This window comes from Jatropha curcas, chromosome 2 (genome assembly GCF_041381405.1).
Source record: "Jatropha curcas cultivar XTBG-Jc1 chromosome 2, XTBG_Jcur_1.0, whole genome shotgun sequence".
In the NCBI taxonomy this organism is placed as follows: Eukaryota; Viridiplantae; Streptophyta; class Magnoliopsida; order Malpighiales; family Euphorbiaceae; genus Jatropha; species Jatropha curcas.
In genome coordinates, this window is record NC_143152.1 from 34,269 (window position 1) to 48,968 (window position 14,700).

The following is a 14,700-nucleotide window of genomic DNA, read 5'->3' on the forward strand; positions in this document are numbered from 1 at the left end:
CATTTTAATATTTGTATGGAGCCAAAGATTATAGTGTTTTAAAAAAAGAAAATGCAGACCCCATGCCAGCCGAGAGTCTGACTTTTCATTAATTAGGTTTAGGTGCCAATTTCAAATTTGGAACTTTGAATGCTTTATAAAGAATCTGCATTATGGGTCTGAAGATACAATTAGTATATGCCTGTATATAATTTATATATATATCCTTATTTTATATATTTTGCGGTTGCCTTTCCGGTTCTGAGAAAAATATTTCATAAAAGGACCAAACTTTTTACGCATAATCCGGGTTGTTAATTCATTATTTATAACAATAATAATAATCAATTTCAGCTGATTACTTTTCACATACTTCACAGGTCTCAATTCCAAGCCACATCTGAAAAAAGGATCTGGCTTTCAAATACCTCCGTTTCCATCATTAGCTGGTTCACTTCCAAAGGGATTGGTAAGATCTTGAACTCAACTGTATTTATTACGAATCTAAAACTTTTTGTGTTCTATGGTTCCAGACTTTTGCCTTTGTTTTGAATCTCCAGTTGCAGGACAAGTTTTTATTTGTTCTGCAACTGCAACAGGTAATTTTGACTTTGATCAATGTAAACCTAAGAGTTTCCTAGTAGTTGTTTCCTTTCCACCACCAGATTACATGCACCTTCAAGGTACTTGATGAAATAGTAATCTTTTATTCAAACCCTTTCTTGTGTGTTCAGTTCAACTGTGAATTCGACAAATATTAAAATAAAATGGGATGCATATCCTCAAAACTGATGCCTAGATCAATGAGTTTAAAGGAAGAGCTGAGCCAAAGAATGCAAAATAGGGATGATCAGTTCCTTACTTTCGTTTATACGGCCAATACGGATGCGATAGCCCCCAAACTCAGGTCTGACAAAAACCACCAATCAGAATCAATTGTTGACTTCAATGCATGGGAGTTTTTGTCAAATCTAGAACAAGGAAGAGACAGTACTACTGGCACACAAGCACTTCCGATGCCAAGAGTTGAGCTAACTAAATCGAAACGATCTAGCAGCTTTCATTGCATTACAGAACATGACAACCTGCAGAATTCTCAAGAGTGGAATCATAGGTGTGTGGGCCGAGCTAGGAGTTTCCACACGGTAGAGGAATTTGATGCCATAATGGTTCAAAGAAGCAGTTTGTCTGACGCCAAGCTGCAAGTTTATGAAAGCCAGCACATAAAGGATGAAATCTCACTAGAAAAGACTCCCATCATGCCTAGTTCACAGCTACACAATGAATTGAAGGCAGGCGAGGAGTCTCCTCAAGAAGGAAATATCTCAGAGAAGGGGAGTAAGAGAAAGAAGATTGCAAAAGCGCTAGACTCACTTGAAATTCCACATACAGTTGAATTCTGCACTATTGCAAGCCTCAAGGAATGGCTTCACTCTGGTGGAGCTTATATAACTCCAAAATTTGGCAGCTACTCTTTACCAAGCTCGGGGACTAGAGCAAATGAATGCAATGAGTGTGCTATTTTCAGTCCTGAATTGGTTGCCGCTTTTGAAGAACGTATGCAACAACTTGAAGCAGAAGCAGAAAGCGTTCTCAAACAGATTTCTGAGAAAAAATGTGCCCAAGATGAAATTTTATCAAATATAACTAGAGGCTTGAGCAAGTAGCAATTATAATGAACAGCATCCCTACACAAATAGAAATAGCAGTAATTGATAAGTATTTCCTGTTAGGAACACATTTGAATCGAGACAAAGAATTCATAGTTTCATCCATTACAATGTTTACAGGACCAGATCTAGAATATCATTTGTCAACAAAGAACAAGTATCATATGGATTTTTTTTTGGAATTTTCAATTTTTAGTTAAAGTACTTTTCTTATAGTTCAATTCATCAGGGTCTGAACGCAGGTTTTATTTGGCATTGTTGACCAATTGAGATTTGTTTTGTACACACTATAGCTGATTGTAATTCTGAGGTTGGCTATTTTTATATTTTAAATATAATAGATCATATTTTCAGCATGGTTTATAGTTTGTGTATGTTGTGATCCAGAATTCATGGAAGTCTAAGCTACTTTAGTTGGTGCTAATTGACCAAAGAAATCAGCTTTTGTAATAAAAATTCTCAGCCATGTATTTTGCCTATATATGAATGAAAATCGACAGATATTGTGTTGTGCCTTTCCATTTTCTCCTTTACTTCACATTTTGCAGGCATCCATAGTGGATAGCACCTTTTCTCCATTGTGATGTCACCAATCTTATAAAAATTGATGCGTAATAAAATTCCTTGCAAATGTTCTTCAATTTTGGTCGATAAAGCAAGCTCTCTCTTACTGATCTCTCACAGCTTAATTTTACTCTCTTTTACTATTGTATCTCACTCCTAACACTCCTAAGCGACTTTAACATACCATTGTCTATATGTTTTTGGATTAAAGAGGTTACGTAGTTGATTTATGAAGCTAGCTCATTTGACACGTCATTGCTGACTTGGCTAAAATTAGAGCCATTTTAATCCAGATGTCAAGTCCAGCTTGCCGCATAGGCAAAATGCAGCTGATTATAAATTTTTTAGACAATACACTTGAATCAAAAATCTCTGTTGAGACACCAGAATAGTAAAAATAAAGTTAAAGACGCCATTAGCACAACTATCCCTTTTCTTTTAAAAACAAGGTCCTTTGCTCAGTTCATCCTTTTACCATTATGGACAAATTTCACGTTCCAACATGAAACATGTAGAAAACATCCTGCATATTGGGAGGAAGTCGTGCACCCTCGCCAATATATACAAATTACTCAGTAGGATGGAGGCCATAACTCAGCTGAAGCAACTAGCGGTTTCATCCCATCACACGGGGGGGTTACCAAAGACATTGGTCAATGCTTCACGTCTACACTGATTCATCTATGGAAGTTAGAACCCATGCATCATGCTATTTCAGAACAGTCCCTCCAAACCCAGCTCATCTTAAATCATTCAATCAAACCATGAAACATAACCCTGTTCAACAGCGCGTAATGCATTTCATTCACCAATTTTAACTCTATGAAAAGGAGCTACAGTTTTTTGGAGCCAAAAATAAAAAAAAAATTAAAAAAAATAGAGGGGCTAACAAGATAAGGACCCCGAACCTCAGTTATACTGCGATCAGTCTAACCAGATACACTCACCAAAGCTTCTCTACATTCTCTCCATTATTTTACAAACCTGACTAAAACTCACACCCCATGTCCAGTCTTCCAAATTGTTTCCCTTATCATACATTGCCCCAGTATTATTTTAAACCCATGTACCATAACAAAAACTACAGCAGGAGCATTTCTCTTTGTCAGCCCCTCTACTACAGAATGAAACATGAGATATGTCACCCTTGTTCACTTAAATTTATGTTGGATCCAACATCCTCACATTCACATGGACATGCAAATTTGCCAGTGTAAATTCACAACTAGATATACACATGTTAAATCACAGAAACGAGTCAAGATATGTAAAATTCCGGCATCTGTTGTACTGAAGGAGGCTTCCATATGTGCGATCCCATACTCCTATGAAGAGGGATTCTGTGTCAGGGCTAAAAGACACACCAGAGATCTCCCCAAAAAAATCAATCTCCTGCTCTTTCTCAAACCCATTCTTCACATCATAAACATGCACAAAATCAGCTGGCTCTGCCATTGCCATGAATTGACCATCAGATGTAAACCGAATTGATCTAATGGCTCCTAAATTGCCCTTGAGCACTGCAACAGATTTTGACAAGTTTCGTGTGTCCCAAATACGACATGTCTTGTCTTGATTCCCAGTGGCAAAGATGCGGCCATCAGGATGCCATGCAGATGCAAATGAGAAATCTAAGTGTCCACATAATTGTGTAATGGTCTACAACAATGAAGGCCTAAAATTAGTGGAAGTTCTTGCATTAAAGGATAAGGAGGTTTGTGCCAAAGAGAGAGGAAGAAATATAGGACTACCTTTCCTGTTTGAGAATCCACTAGCATTCCCTCTGGGTTGTCACCGACAATGGTAAGAAGCTTACCATCAGGACTCAGTGAGGTGTGCTGCAACAGAAATTGCAGAAATGACACATTAAAGCATAAAATGAGGAACATGCTTGCTTGTTACTCAGATGCAATCTAGGAAAAGTATTCAATCAGCTGAATTATCTAAGCTCAATATAAAGGAACATGCCAGGGTCCAGTTGCATGGATTGTTTTTTCATGACTGTTGAAATTATATTTCTTTGCTTTTCAATTTTATAAACTAAAGCAACAGATAAATTGAGGTGCAACCAGGGAAGCACACATACACACAGAAACTGAAAATACACATGATATATGCATTCAGACAAGTAGAAATACCACAACACATTTAGGGGCAAGCTAAATTAGCAGGAGAGTAATTTTGATGAGAACAATGCAAGACTTCATACAGCAATCTGTAATTATTTCCAAGAAGTTGTAAAGACCATTGGACCATGTGTTGATTTAAATTACAGTAATCAATCTCAAATATAATAGGTTTCAACCCATTTGAATTTTTTGACTGGTTATACTGTTCTGCAACCGTTATTTCTACATGGTAGACATTAATGATTGGAAGAAAGTATAGATTAGACCAGCATAGAGTATGATACTAGCATGAGTTGAAACTAAATGTAATTAAGGTATGGCAAAGAGGAGATCCAACAGAAAAGTTATTACAATAACTAATTATCAGATTATCAGAAAACCTTATGCCAACAAATGAATAATAAACAGCATTTCAACTGCAAGCCTACGAACAATATCACAGCTTCACAAATCCATATAAATACATAAAAAGGAAGGAGGGGGGGGGGGGGGGGGGGGAGGGGGGAGGGAATGGTACTCACATTCACCGGCCAAGGAAAGCAGAAATGCTTAGAAAGTTGAAATTTCTCCATATCAAAGTCTCTAACTCCACAGTCATTATTTGAAGCCATAAAATGAACTGCACCACTGCAACAACAGTGTTGATTTCAGGTCAGCTAAGGTAAACAAAGCCCACTGTTACCATGACTGACAAGGAAAAGGGAAAAAGAAAAGAAAAGAAACAAAAACAATGGATAAAGGAATAAGTAAAAAAAAAAAAAAAAAGAAAAAAGAAAAACCTGGCACAATCATAAATCTCGACTGCATTTGTGATTGCATTATCATCGTAAGTTGTCCTGTAACAGAAGCTAACTCCTGGTCGATCTAAATGCTGCTCCCAATGGACAAACAAACAACTTGTCACCCATTATTCATAACATTCTATTGGAACCAACCAAATCTTACTCTAAAAGCATGTAAACAAGAACAGAGAGGTGTAACAACTAAGACAGCAAATGTATCATATATTGAATTGTTGTATTTATCAATCAAGTAGAACCTTCTTTTTTTAAAAAAAATACAAGTGAACACAAGAAGGAAAATTATCAAAAAGCATCACCATGCGAAATGTATTACCTTACAAATAAGTTCTCCCTGGAACCCCCCTGCAATCAACAGCTTATCCCGCACTGCAAGTGTGCTAACTTGGGTTTGAGTAAATCCTTCCAAGAGGCTTCCAGGATGTTTCTATAAAAGAAAAAGAAATCCAGAATACCATCAATGTAATCATAATATAAGAGAGGAGAAAAAAAAAAGGAACGCTTCAAATTTAAGATAGAATTTTATTTCATACAACACCAAGAGATTAGTGTACCTCACATGGCGCCACATGTCCAGAAACATTGAGAACTTCAGTTTTCTTGCAACTTAAAGATGACCAGTGAACAATGGAAAAATGAGACATAAGATAGACATCATGTTTTGTTGTTGACCAAACCAAGTTCCGCAACTGCAGTGCCAAAAAGGAAAAGAAAGCTTAAGTTTTCCAATCAATAATTTTGGATTTGAACAAGATTCTAGTATCTTGTCTTTAATACACATTCAAAACATTAGTTACATGCACAAAAAGCAGGGGAAAACCAAGTAAAGAGATGGATAGGAATATCAACATACTTGAAAATGAAGGATAGTTGACGTCACTGATCTTGTGTTTCGCCAAAACTCATAATACATCCCTCCCTTCTTTGTTGGTTTGCATTCCTGGAGAAGATCAGAATGGAAGAAACACGATGTGAAAATGAATATTCAGCAGTATTTGGTAGTCTACTACCACTACACCTTAGAACAAATTCTACCTTTTCAGAACCTTCTCCTGAGTGCGCAATGTTTTCATAGTTCTTATACTGCTCTAGCCTTGTTTGTCTGTACTTTTCACGGGAAATGCTCAGTCTGTCCCAAGGAATCCCCTGGATATCCTTTCCTCTCCTAGCATCTGCAGCAGATGTATCTGTTATCTTATTGTCCTGCGAAAACCAACCACCGCCAACCCAATCCCCATCCAAGGTAGAAAATGGAACAAAAAAGTTTTGTTACTAAATTGAAATATAAAAATAAAACATCGCTAACAAAGCAAAACTATAAATGCAGCAATGGAACAAAAAGAGTGTCATTGGGAGGGGAAGACCGGAAGAGGAGAGAGAAGGGAGGGAAGAACAACTTGCAATAGTGGAAAGCTAAAATTGGTATAGGGAAAAAAACAAACCAAATGATCATATTCATCATCATCATCATCAGACTCTGAATCACCCATGATTCTACCACGGAAGTACACATCTTCTTCAACTTCTGCCATCTCATAATCATCTGCCATGTAATCCATTTCATCCCCCTGGTACTGGGACATGTTTGTAGCAAAGATACCTGAGCCAGCCAACAACATATTGTAAGTATGTGATACTATGCACATGGAATATTTTCCTTGAAGATGCTTTATGCACTTCAAAAGAATATCAATTTTCAAGACATCCAACAATTATTTGTGGCAAGTCTGAATAGCATACATCACTTCGATCCCAAAATAGAATGGGTCATTGATTGTAAAGACTTGCTGCTAAATAGCATTGAACGTCTTCGCCAAGAAAAATTTTTAAGGTCTTTGATGAGAGAAAAGTGATTATGAAAATTCTGCAGTCTTACAAAATGCTTTCATTAACAATACTTAACACATGTTTGTTTCCAAATGAAGTAGTGATTCTCAAATCACGAAATACATTTCTATGTAAATCATAGTTGTTAAAAGCTTCTCCCAAGCAGTATCGAGGTCTTCCTACTTTTCCTAAAAGAGTGCAAAAGAAGCTGTGTAATGTTTTGGTGCCACTATTTATTTTTTTTCTATTTAGTTGATACTATTCAATTGGAGTTTTTTCTATTTACATAGGCTGCCCATTGCCCCGCAATCAACATTCCGTCCTCGTCTCTCTTCATTCCCCTCTATTCCTTATAGGAATATCTGATCTTTGAGTTTCCCTTGTCCCTATCTCCCCCGCCAGTCCTCCATTCTCTCTCCACCACCTTCCACCTCTTATATATTTCCTCCCACTTGCATAAAGTGAGGCACAGAACATAGGAATGCGAAAAAAAGAAAAAAATTATGCTTACAAGGACTTGATGTGAGTAACCATAAATATATTCTTCTCAACATGATAATTTGGAATAACACGTCAACTTAATAAATCAATTACTTGGTCTCTTCTCATTTGGCTATCGATCCCAAAGCCATAGCAAATTTTTAAAGGAGATTGACATCTAGAAGGGGACTTGAGATGCTTATTTGATGTGGAATATATAAGCCAGAAGTTAGGACCCCTTCAAACTTGTACAATAGATTATATCATACATTGTTAGATATTAAAACAGTGTAGGCATTGAGACTAGGTAGAGAAGTCCACAAGGATTCAAACTGTGTTATCAAATATTGTGACACCATTGTTAAAGAGTTATAGATGGCAAAAGGATTAGTCTTTCATGAAGGCTTTTTGATACACTTGATAAGAGGAAGCCGTTGCCAAATGCAAAGCAGACCTTGTTCCGTTAACATCATGCCTTTGCAAAAGAACAAATAGAGAAGCAAGGGTGGTGCTTTTAACACTATAAGACATGAGAACGTGTAATGTGAACAAATGTATGAGTTCATATTGTTATTGTTTCCTTGTGTTTCATTTGTGTTTATGATAGTTTGCATTTGCAACAGAATGCTTAAGAATTTGTTACAATTCTATCTTATGGCCACTTTGATTTGTTGTTTGTGTTTTCTGAGGCACATCTACCAAACCTATGAGGTACCACAACTTGAACGATGCTTTAGCATTTTTCGTGCATTCAAGCAACAGAGGATATCTCATGCACACAAGCAAAACATGTAAGTGTTTCCATACAAAGGAGCTATAAAAGGAAGTTGTTCCAAAAGTACAAACAGATCCCAAATGCAACCATAATCAATGAGAAATTCGATCGTTTGAGTGGGGAAGAATATATAGGAGGATCCTACCTACTTTGAGGGGGTGAAAATGGAGGAAGCAAAGGACAGAATGGTGGAAATATAGATTAAATTATCCCTTAGGAAGAAGAGTGGGGTGATTAGGAAAACAACTATGAATGTAAGATGATGTTTGGAAATATGAAGCTTTAGAAAAGGACAGTTCATAAATGAATACAAAAATTTCCTTCTTTCATGGTAGCTTGAAGAATATTCTTTTTCTTTGAAGTGATAGTGAGGAGTTGGATCACAATTGATGAGGACATCAACTTGTCTGAGTTGGAAAGAATGCCATAGTATGGTACAACACACGCCCAACATGCCATTGGGTGACCAGAAGGGCCAAAAATGAAGTATGCACAAATGATGGAAGGAATACTCTAAACTTGAATTTATACTATAAAAATGATGTGTACAAATTTACATGGGTTGATTTGATTGTGTATAGAAGTTATAGGTGTGATCGCTCAGATATAGATAGGCACATTTCTTCCTGCTAGCCCTAGTTTTGCAACATAATCTATATTATGTGGTGGGACTTGAACCTATAATCTAGCCCAACCATACTATCTCAGAGGTCTTATCATAATATTGAGGGACCATGTTGTGCACAGCTAAGAATAAGGGACTCCACACATCTATGGCCGAATTTAAGGCTTGAAGCATATTGTTGCATATAACCTCCCCCTATAAGTAAACCTTGCACTGGGAAGATACACACACTAAAGGCCTTCAGTCCTACAGTGTCCATAGAGCTTCTCCTCTATGGAGACACCAACTCCTCTTTCCTAAGTATGATGCCTGCCTCCTAGCTCACATAAGGCTTACTCCTGAATACTGACCTTAGGGTTGGTGTTGAGCATTACGCCAGGATTTCCCCCAGTAATAGCATTTTTGACACTAAACGTTCCAACACTAACTTCCACATATTTAAGTTAGAACTTAGGGTCTTCTTCAAACTTCTATAATTAGTTATCTTACATATTGGTGGATATGAAAACAGAGTTGGCATTAAGATTAGGTAGAGGAGTCTACAAGGATTAAAGCGTTTACTGTAAAATCCTTTTGTCATGCAATTGGCAAAAGGACTGGTCTTTCAAGAAAGCTATTGAATACACTAGTTTACAAACAACAGTTGGTTTACTAGCTCAGGAGGCTACCTAGAGAGGATTTAGACCATCAAAAACCTCCAGTACAAGAGAAAACAGGCTGCAGCTCATACTTGCATCATAATAGATGACAAGGCCATGAAAGCGTGTCTTTGCAACCATCATGATTTCTTTTATGACCAATTATTTACAGTTTTTCACCATGTTCTTTGATTAATTTGGATGAAAATCTAAAAGAAGAAGGGTGGGGGAACATTCAGAAAAAAAAATGCCTCTTTTAGCTTCTACAGATAAGTGGCCTTGGACTCTCAGATCTTGGGACTGCATGCAGCAGTTTCTTTCTAATAAATGACTTTACTTACACATGAGAAACAAAAAATCAGAAAACTGAATAAATAACAAAATTACAAGGCAACAAACTACAAACAGAGACTCTGACATGAAAATTTGGATATCAAATGTTTAAAGCACGAGAGAAGGAGAGAGGAAGCATATTAACTCAATTCTATTTCTAGGTTTGCATATTGCATAGAAAGTGCAAATAGTGTACGAAGAAATTAAGAAGGCAAACAATACAAGTAACAAAGAGATTAAATTGACATAAACTAGAGAAAGAAATTGAAGGGATGGTATCATAAGGTTCCTTTCAAGGATAGAAGAAATATTTTCAGATAAATTAGATCTTTTGGATTAAGATGTGATCTGTATCTGAAATAAAACCCTTGCAAAAATGTAAGAAACTGAATAACAAAAGCAAGCAATAGGAAGGATTAGAGGTGAAACCAATAGGATTCTCCGAGACGGCACAAATGGATGCGGTGGTGGTGACGGTGGCTGTGTCCCCGCAGCCTGGTCCGATATCCTTATGCTTCTGTTGATTACTGTATCCGAACTACCAAAGATCGTATCATCATCCTCATCATTTACGAGAAGAAGAAGAGGAAAGCATAAAAAGACGGGTGTAGAGATGGACAGCAATTTTACGATTCTGCCCCGTGTTTTTAGGAAAAATTTTCACCTAAATAAACATTTTTCCTAATAATAAATGAAATTATTAAGTGTACAGTTGGACGATAAATAGCTGAAGGTTTGTTTGTTAAGAATAAATGGAGATGACCCTCGAACAAACAAAATTTTCTTTATTAAATTGCATAAAAAAATAATATTTTTGTCTAAAAAAATATTTCACTTTCCATTTTCACACTGAATAAGAAAATAAAAATTATTATAATTAAAATATAAATTTATTTATATAAATATTTATTATGTTCATCTTAAATAATAAAAAAACGATTATAATATTGAAATAATAAATTTTAAATAACAAAAGAATAATTATTATATTAAAATAATAAATAAAAATTATTAAAAATAAGATAAATTTTAATAAAATTATAATAAATAATTTAAAAATTAACTGTAATAAAAAAAATTTCATTTTAAGACAAATAAAAAAAAGAGAAGATGTGCCGTCTTCTGACTACATTATTATATCCATATCTATTACTATCCATTGTCTTGAATTATTAACGCAAATGTATTTTCCCTTATTGCAGTTTCCTAGCTGGCGGGTCCAGGAGCCCTGCCCTGCCCTGCCCGTCCTGCTGTAAGAGATAACGAGATCTGGTCCAATTCGACAATTTATAAAAAATTAGGAATGACGCTATGGCATATGTTAAACGACAGCGTTTAATGTAATGTGTAAATTTTTTAAGTATTTATAACCTAAAGGGAAAACTTTTGTCCACCCAGTACATGAGCTCACTTACACCAAACTATTAATATTTTTGACTATATATAAAAAACAAAAGGATAAAAGAGTAAATATTTTTTGAAAAATCTTTTTTTTTTAATTGGCCTATATCCATTCCTGATTCTTGTGTATGCTGTTATTGCTGATTTGCTGTTCTACTGGTCTGCTGTTAGCAAGTCAGATAGATTATACAGTATAATAATGTCCATTTATCTTTATATGTAATAGTGATACATTTTTTTTTTTTGAACTGGTATTTGTCTTTTGTATTGAATTTGCTCTTGTACGCAATTAAATGAATAGATTCAGTTTTAGTTTTTGAATTCACAGAGTTGACAGCTTCTCGGCTTCTCCTACCCATATTCAACAAATTTATTCTGGATAAGATAGAAGGAAAACCGGCAGTGAAAGAAATGGAGGCGAAGACTAATGCAGCCCTGTTTCCGAGTCTGCAAACCTTAAATATAAGTGTTAATCCGTCGATGTTCCTTAAGCTCAACTCTCCAATTTCAGTTTGTTGCTGTCGCAGGAGGAACCCCAGTGCCCATCGCCGTTTGTCCGCTCACTCTAGTTCTTTGCCAACAGTCACCGAGGATGGATCCCAACTTGCTTCCTCCAAATTGGTGGCCCGTCGCCTTATTCTCCTTCGTCATGCTGAGAGTTCATGGGATAACCCTTTATTGCGAGGTGAAACTCATTTGCTTCAATTTTAGTTGCTATCTATTTGTAGTATGATTACAATTGCTCCAATTTGTTGTTTCTTCTTTAAATTCATCCTAAATTCGATAGTCAAATGTCTTATTTCTTGTTAATACTACTAGTTTGGGTTCATGGCTGCTTTCTTTTGTTTCTTTTATCTTAGACACTTCCAATAGTTAGTGCTTTATATCCTCTCTACCTGAGTTGGATTGTTTTCTTTTCGTTTTTTGTTTTCTTCAAATGTTTTATCTTTGCATTTGTGTTTTCCCATCAGATCATGATCGACCTTTGAGCAAGGGTGGAAAAGCTGATGCTGCCAAGGTGTCTCAAAAGCTCCAACAACTTGGTTGGATTCCTCAGCTTATCCTATCCAGGTTTTCATCTTTTCTTCCGTCTTTCTACTTGTCTGCAGCATCAACTGAGATAAGAATAAAAAGCTTAAAACTTTACTGCTAAATCACTTGCACCTTATTAGTTAATTGTTTTCAACTTCATACTTGATGTCTGTAATTATACAGCAATGCAACACGAACTAGGGAAACACTTAAAGTAATGCAGGAGCAAGTGCCAGGCTTTGTGGATGCAGAGGTTCATTTCATTCCAAGCTTCTATTCAATTGCAGCACTGGATGGACAGACTGCTGAGCATCTTCAGCAAGCTATCTGTAGATATTCTAGGGATGAGATCCTCACTGTTATGTGAGTTCCACTAAATTACCGTGACTGCTATTCCATGTAAATGTTCGTGATCTCCTCCACTAATAGGAGTGATGTCACTTGCGTGGTCCCAATTAGAATGAAGTCATTCTCCTCTTTTCACAAGATTTGAAATAACTGTATTAGCATTTGAAAATGTGGGTTGAAATTGTTATGAAGATAATACCAAAGCAAATGAAAAAACAAATTTTTGATTCTTAGTCAAATATACAGGTGCATGGGACATAATAGAGGGTGGGAGGAGGCAGCCTCAATGTTCACTGGTGCACCAGTAGAACTGAAAACATGCAATGCTGCTTTGCTGGAGGCTACTGGAAAGTCCTGGGAAGAGGTCAGGCTCAGTTTCATCATATATATATATAATATTTTAATACTTCATTCATTTACTTGCTTTAATTATATATTATGGTTAACACTTTTCTTGTCAGCAACACAAAGGGGGAAACAAAGTGGAGAGAGAAAATAAATTGGAAATAAAACTATTCTCTCTTTTCTTGTTTGGATATGGACAGAAGAAAAACAGAAAGAAAGTTATCCTATTAACAATTTTTGCTCCACTTTTTCTTAGAAAAATGAACTGTTCTAGTCATAAAGGGGTAATTCAACGTATTGTTTCCCCTCACTTTTCTTCGCCAGCCTGGGGAGAAAATTGCTTGTGGTTCCCCTATGTTGCTTTCACTCTTAATTTTATCTTCTTCGTATTTTCCTTCCTCCTGCATATAAAGAAAAGGAAAGCATTCTACTTCTTTTTTTTTTTTTTTTTTGAAAAGTAGTCTGGAGTGATTTGATGTGCATGTGCATGTGCATATAAATCGACGACCAGTAGTGTTGTAGATGTTTATCAAAAGAGGTTACAACCCTTCTAAAGATACTCTGAAAATTGGGATATGGTTGGGGAGTCTTTCATATGTTGCTAGATAATTTCCATGAGTGACTTCCATTTTCCGAAACGATAAACCTTTGTCCTTACACTCTAAAGGAAAGAGGATAGTGGCATTATAAGCTGCATCCTACTATTCAGATAAGTAATGTTCATTGCAAAATGAAAAGTTCCTGTGAATTAATTTGACATTTGTCGAAGACAGATCAGCGAAAGGTGATTGTTATTTTTAAGTATTTCTTTATCTTTATCTGATCCAGTGTGTTATAATGTCAGGCATTTGTATTAGCAGGAATTGGAGGTTGGAAGCTTCAAGGCATTGTAAAACCAAGTGACAGCCTGTTGCATTGACCATAAATTTTGAGCATAATCCAGATCTAGAACATCCCTTGTCCTTCTCCTTTCCAAAAAGAACAGAGAAGAGATACAACTTCTGGTTTATGATTAATTGCACGTGTTAGTGGGTAAACCATTAACCAATTTGTCCTCCTCTATGATATTCCAGACCTTAGATTAGTTGGGAAAACCACATCATTTGCCTGCTCAAGAAACATACCATGATGTGGAAAGATTAAAATAAATGCTTCCTGCGAGTGAAAATCTATCCACTAACAAAGCTATTTGTTGTATAGAGATGGTGCAAAGAGTTTGGCATGCCTGCCTGCCAGAGTTGAACATCTCTTTTTTCTGCATGGTGGAAAGGTTGCAGCGTCGAAGATATCACCTTCTGCAGTTCATTGATCTGATTGGTGTCCTTTTCTTTTAACATTATTCTTGATTTTTGAAAAATTTAGTCGGATGGATTGACTGAGCACCTGTACAGAAGCTAACATAGTTCTTAACTAGTGATTTCAACAATACAATATAGTGTTGCTATCAATCATGTTGCAGGAGTTGCATTGTTTTACTTGTGTTTACTTTGAGCTGGTGCTTCGTACTGTCGTCTGCCCACTAGGAAATTATTGTTCGGGGCAGGGGTTTTGCTCCCCTTCTCACAATTATATTGAGGTTACTGACTTGGACAGATTAAACTTGCCCATAGGGACCATTTGCTGACGATAAGCAGTTATGGCTAGGAGGCCAGAAATGTTTTGCTTGGTTTGTAGGAAAAAGAAGCAGCAAGAGCTGGAATTTTACATATGAATATATAAACGCTAATTGATGTGGGATAATTTGGAGGGGGACA

The 14,700-nt window shown here is 36.3% G+C and overlaps 3 protein-coding genes across 4 annotated transcripts; 2 read left to right on the forward strand and 1 right to left on the reverse strand.

The window, feature by feature from the left end:
• The first annotated feature begins 746 nt into the window (after positions 1–746).
• On the forward strand, positions 747–2,005 carry LOC105642117 (uncharacterized). The gene has a single exon (XM_020682569.2). The coding sequence runs from the start codon at positions 747–749 to the stop codon at positions 1,644–1,646; it is 900 nt and encodes a 299-aa protein (XP_020538228.2). The 3' UTR covers positions 1,647–2,005.
• Positions 2,006–3,350: 1,345 nt separating this feature from the next.
• Positions 3,351–10,388, reverse strand: LOC105642118 (putative WD repeat-containing protein C2A9.03). Its single transcript, XM_037639288.2, has 10 exons — positions 10,250–10,388; positions 6,585–6,742; positions 6,178–6,345; positions 5,996–6,082; positions 5,697–5,831; positions 5,459–5,569; positions 5,122–5,213; positions 4,864–4,969; positions 3,965–4,051; positions 3,351–3,872 (listed from the first exon to the last, which is right to left on the reverse strand). The coding sequence occupies exons 2-10, from the start codon at positions 6,723–6,725 to the stop codon at positions 3,459–3,461; spliced, it is 1,341 nt and encodes a 446-aa protein (XP_037495216.1). The 5' UTR covers positions 6,726–6,742; positions 10,250–10,388; the 3' UTR covers positions 3,351–3,458.
• Positions 10,389–11,349: 961 nt separating this feature from the next.
• Positions 11,350–14,421, forward strand: LOC105642119 (Phosphoglycerate mutase family protein). 2 transcript variants are annotated; one of them, XM_012226814.4, is made up of 5 exons: positions 11,350–11,906; positions 12,193–12,292; positions 12,437–12,616; positions 12,848–12,965; positions 13,807–14,421. In XM_012226814.4, exons 1-5 carry the CDS (start codon positions 11,633–11,635, stop codon positions 13,837–13,839), a joined length of 705 nt encoding a protein of 234 aa, XP_012082204.1. In that variant the 5' UTR covers positions 11,350–11,632; the 3' UTR covers positions 13,840–14,421. The 2 variants fall into 2 exon arrangements, with proteins under 2 accessions (XP_012082204.1, XP_012082202.1); XM_012226812.4 differs by having other exon boundaries at positions 11,351–11,906; positions 13,791–14,421.
• The last annotated feature ends 279 nt before the right edge of the window (positions 14,422–14,700 follow it).

What these genes read in the sequence shown, in the direction of transcription:
- LOC105642119 (XM_012226812.4), top strand. Translation starts at nt 11,633, where the DNA reads ATGGAGGCGAAGACTAATGCAGCCCTGTTTCCGAGTCTGCAAACCTTA. An exon ending in GGATAACCCTTTATTGCGAG is followed by an intron (nt 11,907 to 12,192) that starts GTGAAACTCATT and finishes TTTTCCCATCAG; the next exon opens with ATCATGATCGACCTTTGAGC. An exon ending in CTGGAAAGTCCTGGGAAGAG is followed by an intron (nt 12,966 to 13,790) that starts GTCAGGCTCAGT and finishes TTATAATGTCAG; the next exon opens with GCATTTGTATTAGCAGGAAT.
- LOC105642118 (XM_037639288.2), bottom strand. Translation starts at nt 6,725, where the DNA reads ATGTCCCAGTACCAGGGGGATGAAATGGATTACATGGCAGATGATTAT. An exon ending in GAGATTTATGATTGTGCCAG is followed by an intron (nt 4,970 to 5,121) that starts GTTTTTCTTTTT and finishes CTGTTGTTGCAG; the next exon opens with TGGTGCAGTTCATTTTATGG. An exon ending in TGGATTCTCAAACAGGAAAG is followed by an intron (nt 3,873 to 3,964) that starts GTAGTCCTATAT and finishes TCATTGTTGTAG; the next exon opens with ACCATTACACAATTATGTGG.
- LOC105642117 (XM_020682569.2), top strand. Translation starts at nt 747, where the DNA reads ATGGGATGCATATCCTCAAAACTGATGCCTAGATCAATGAGTTTAAAG.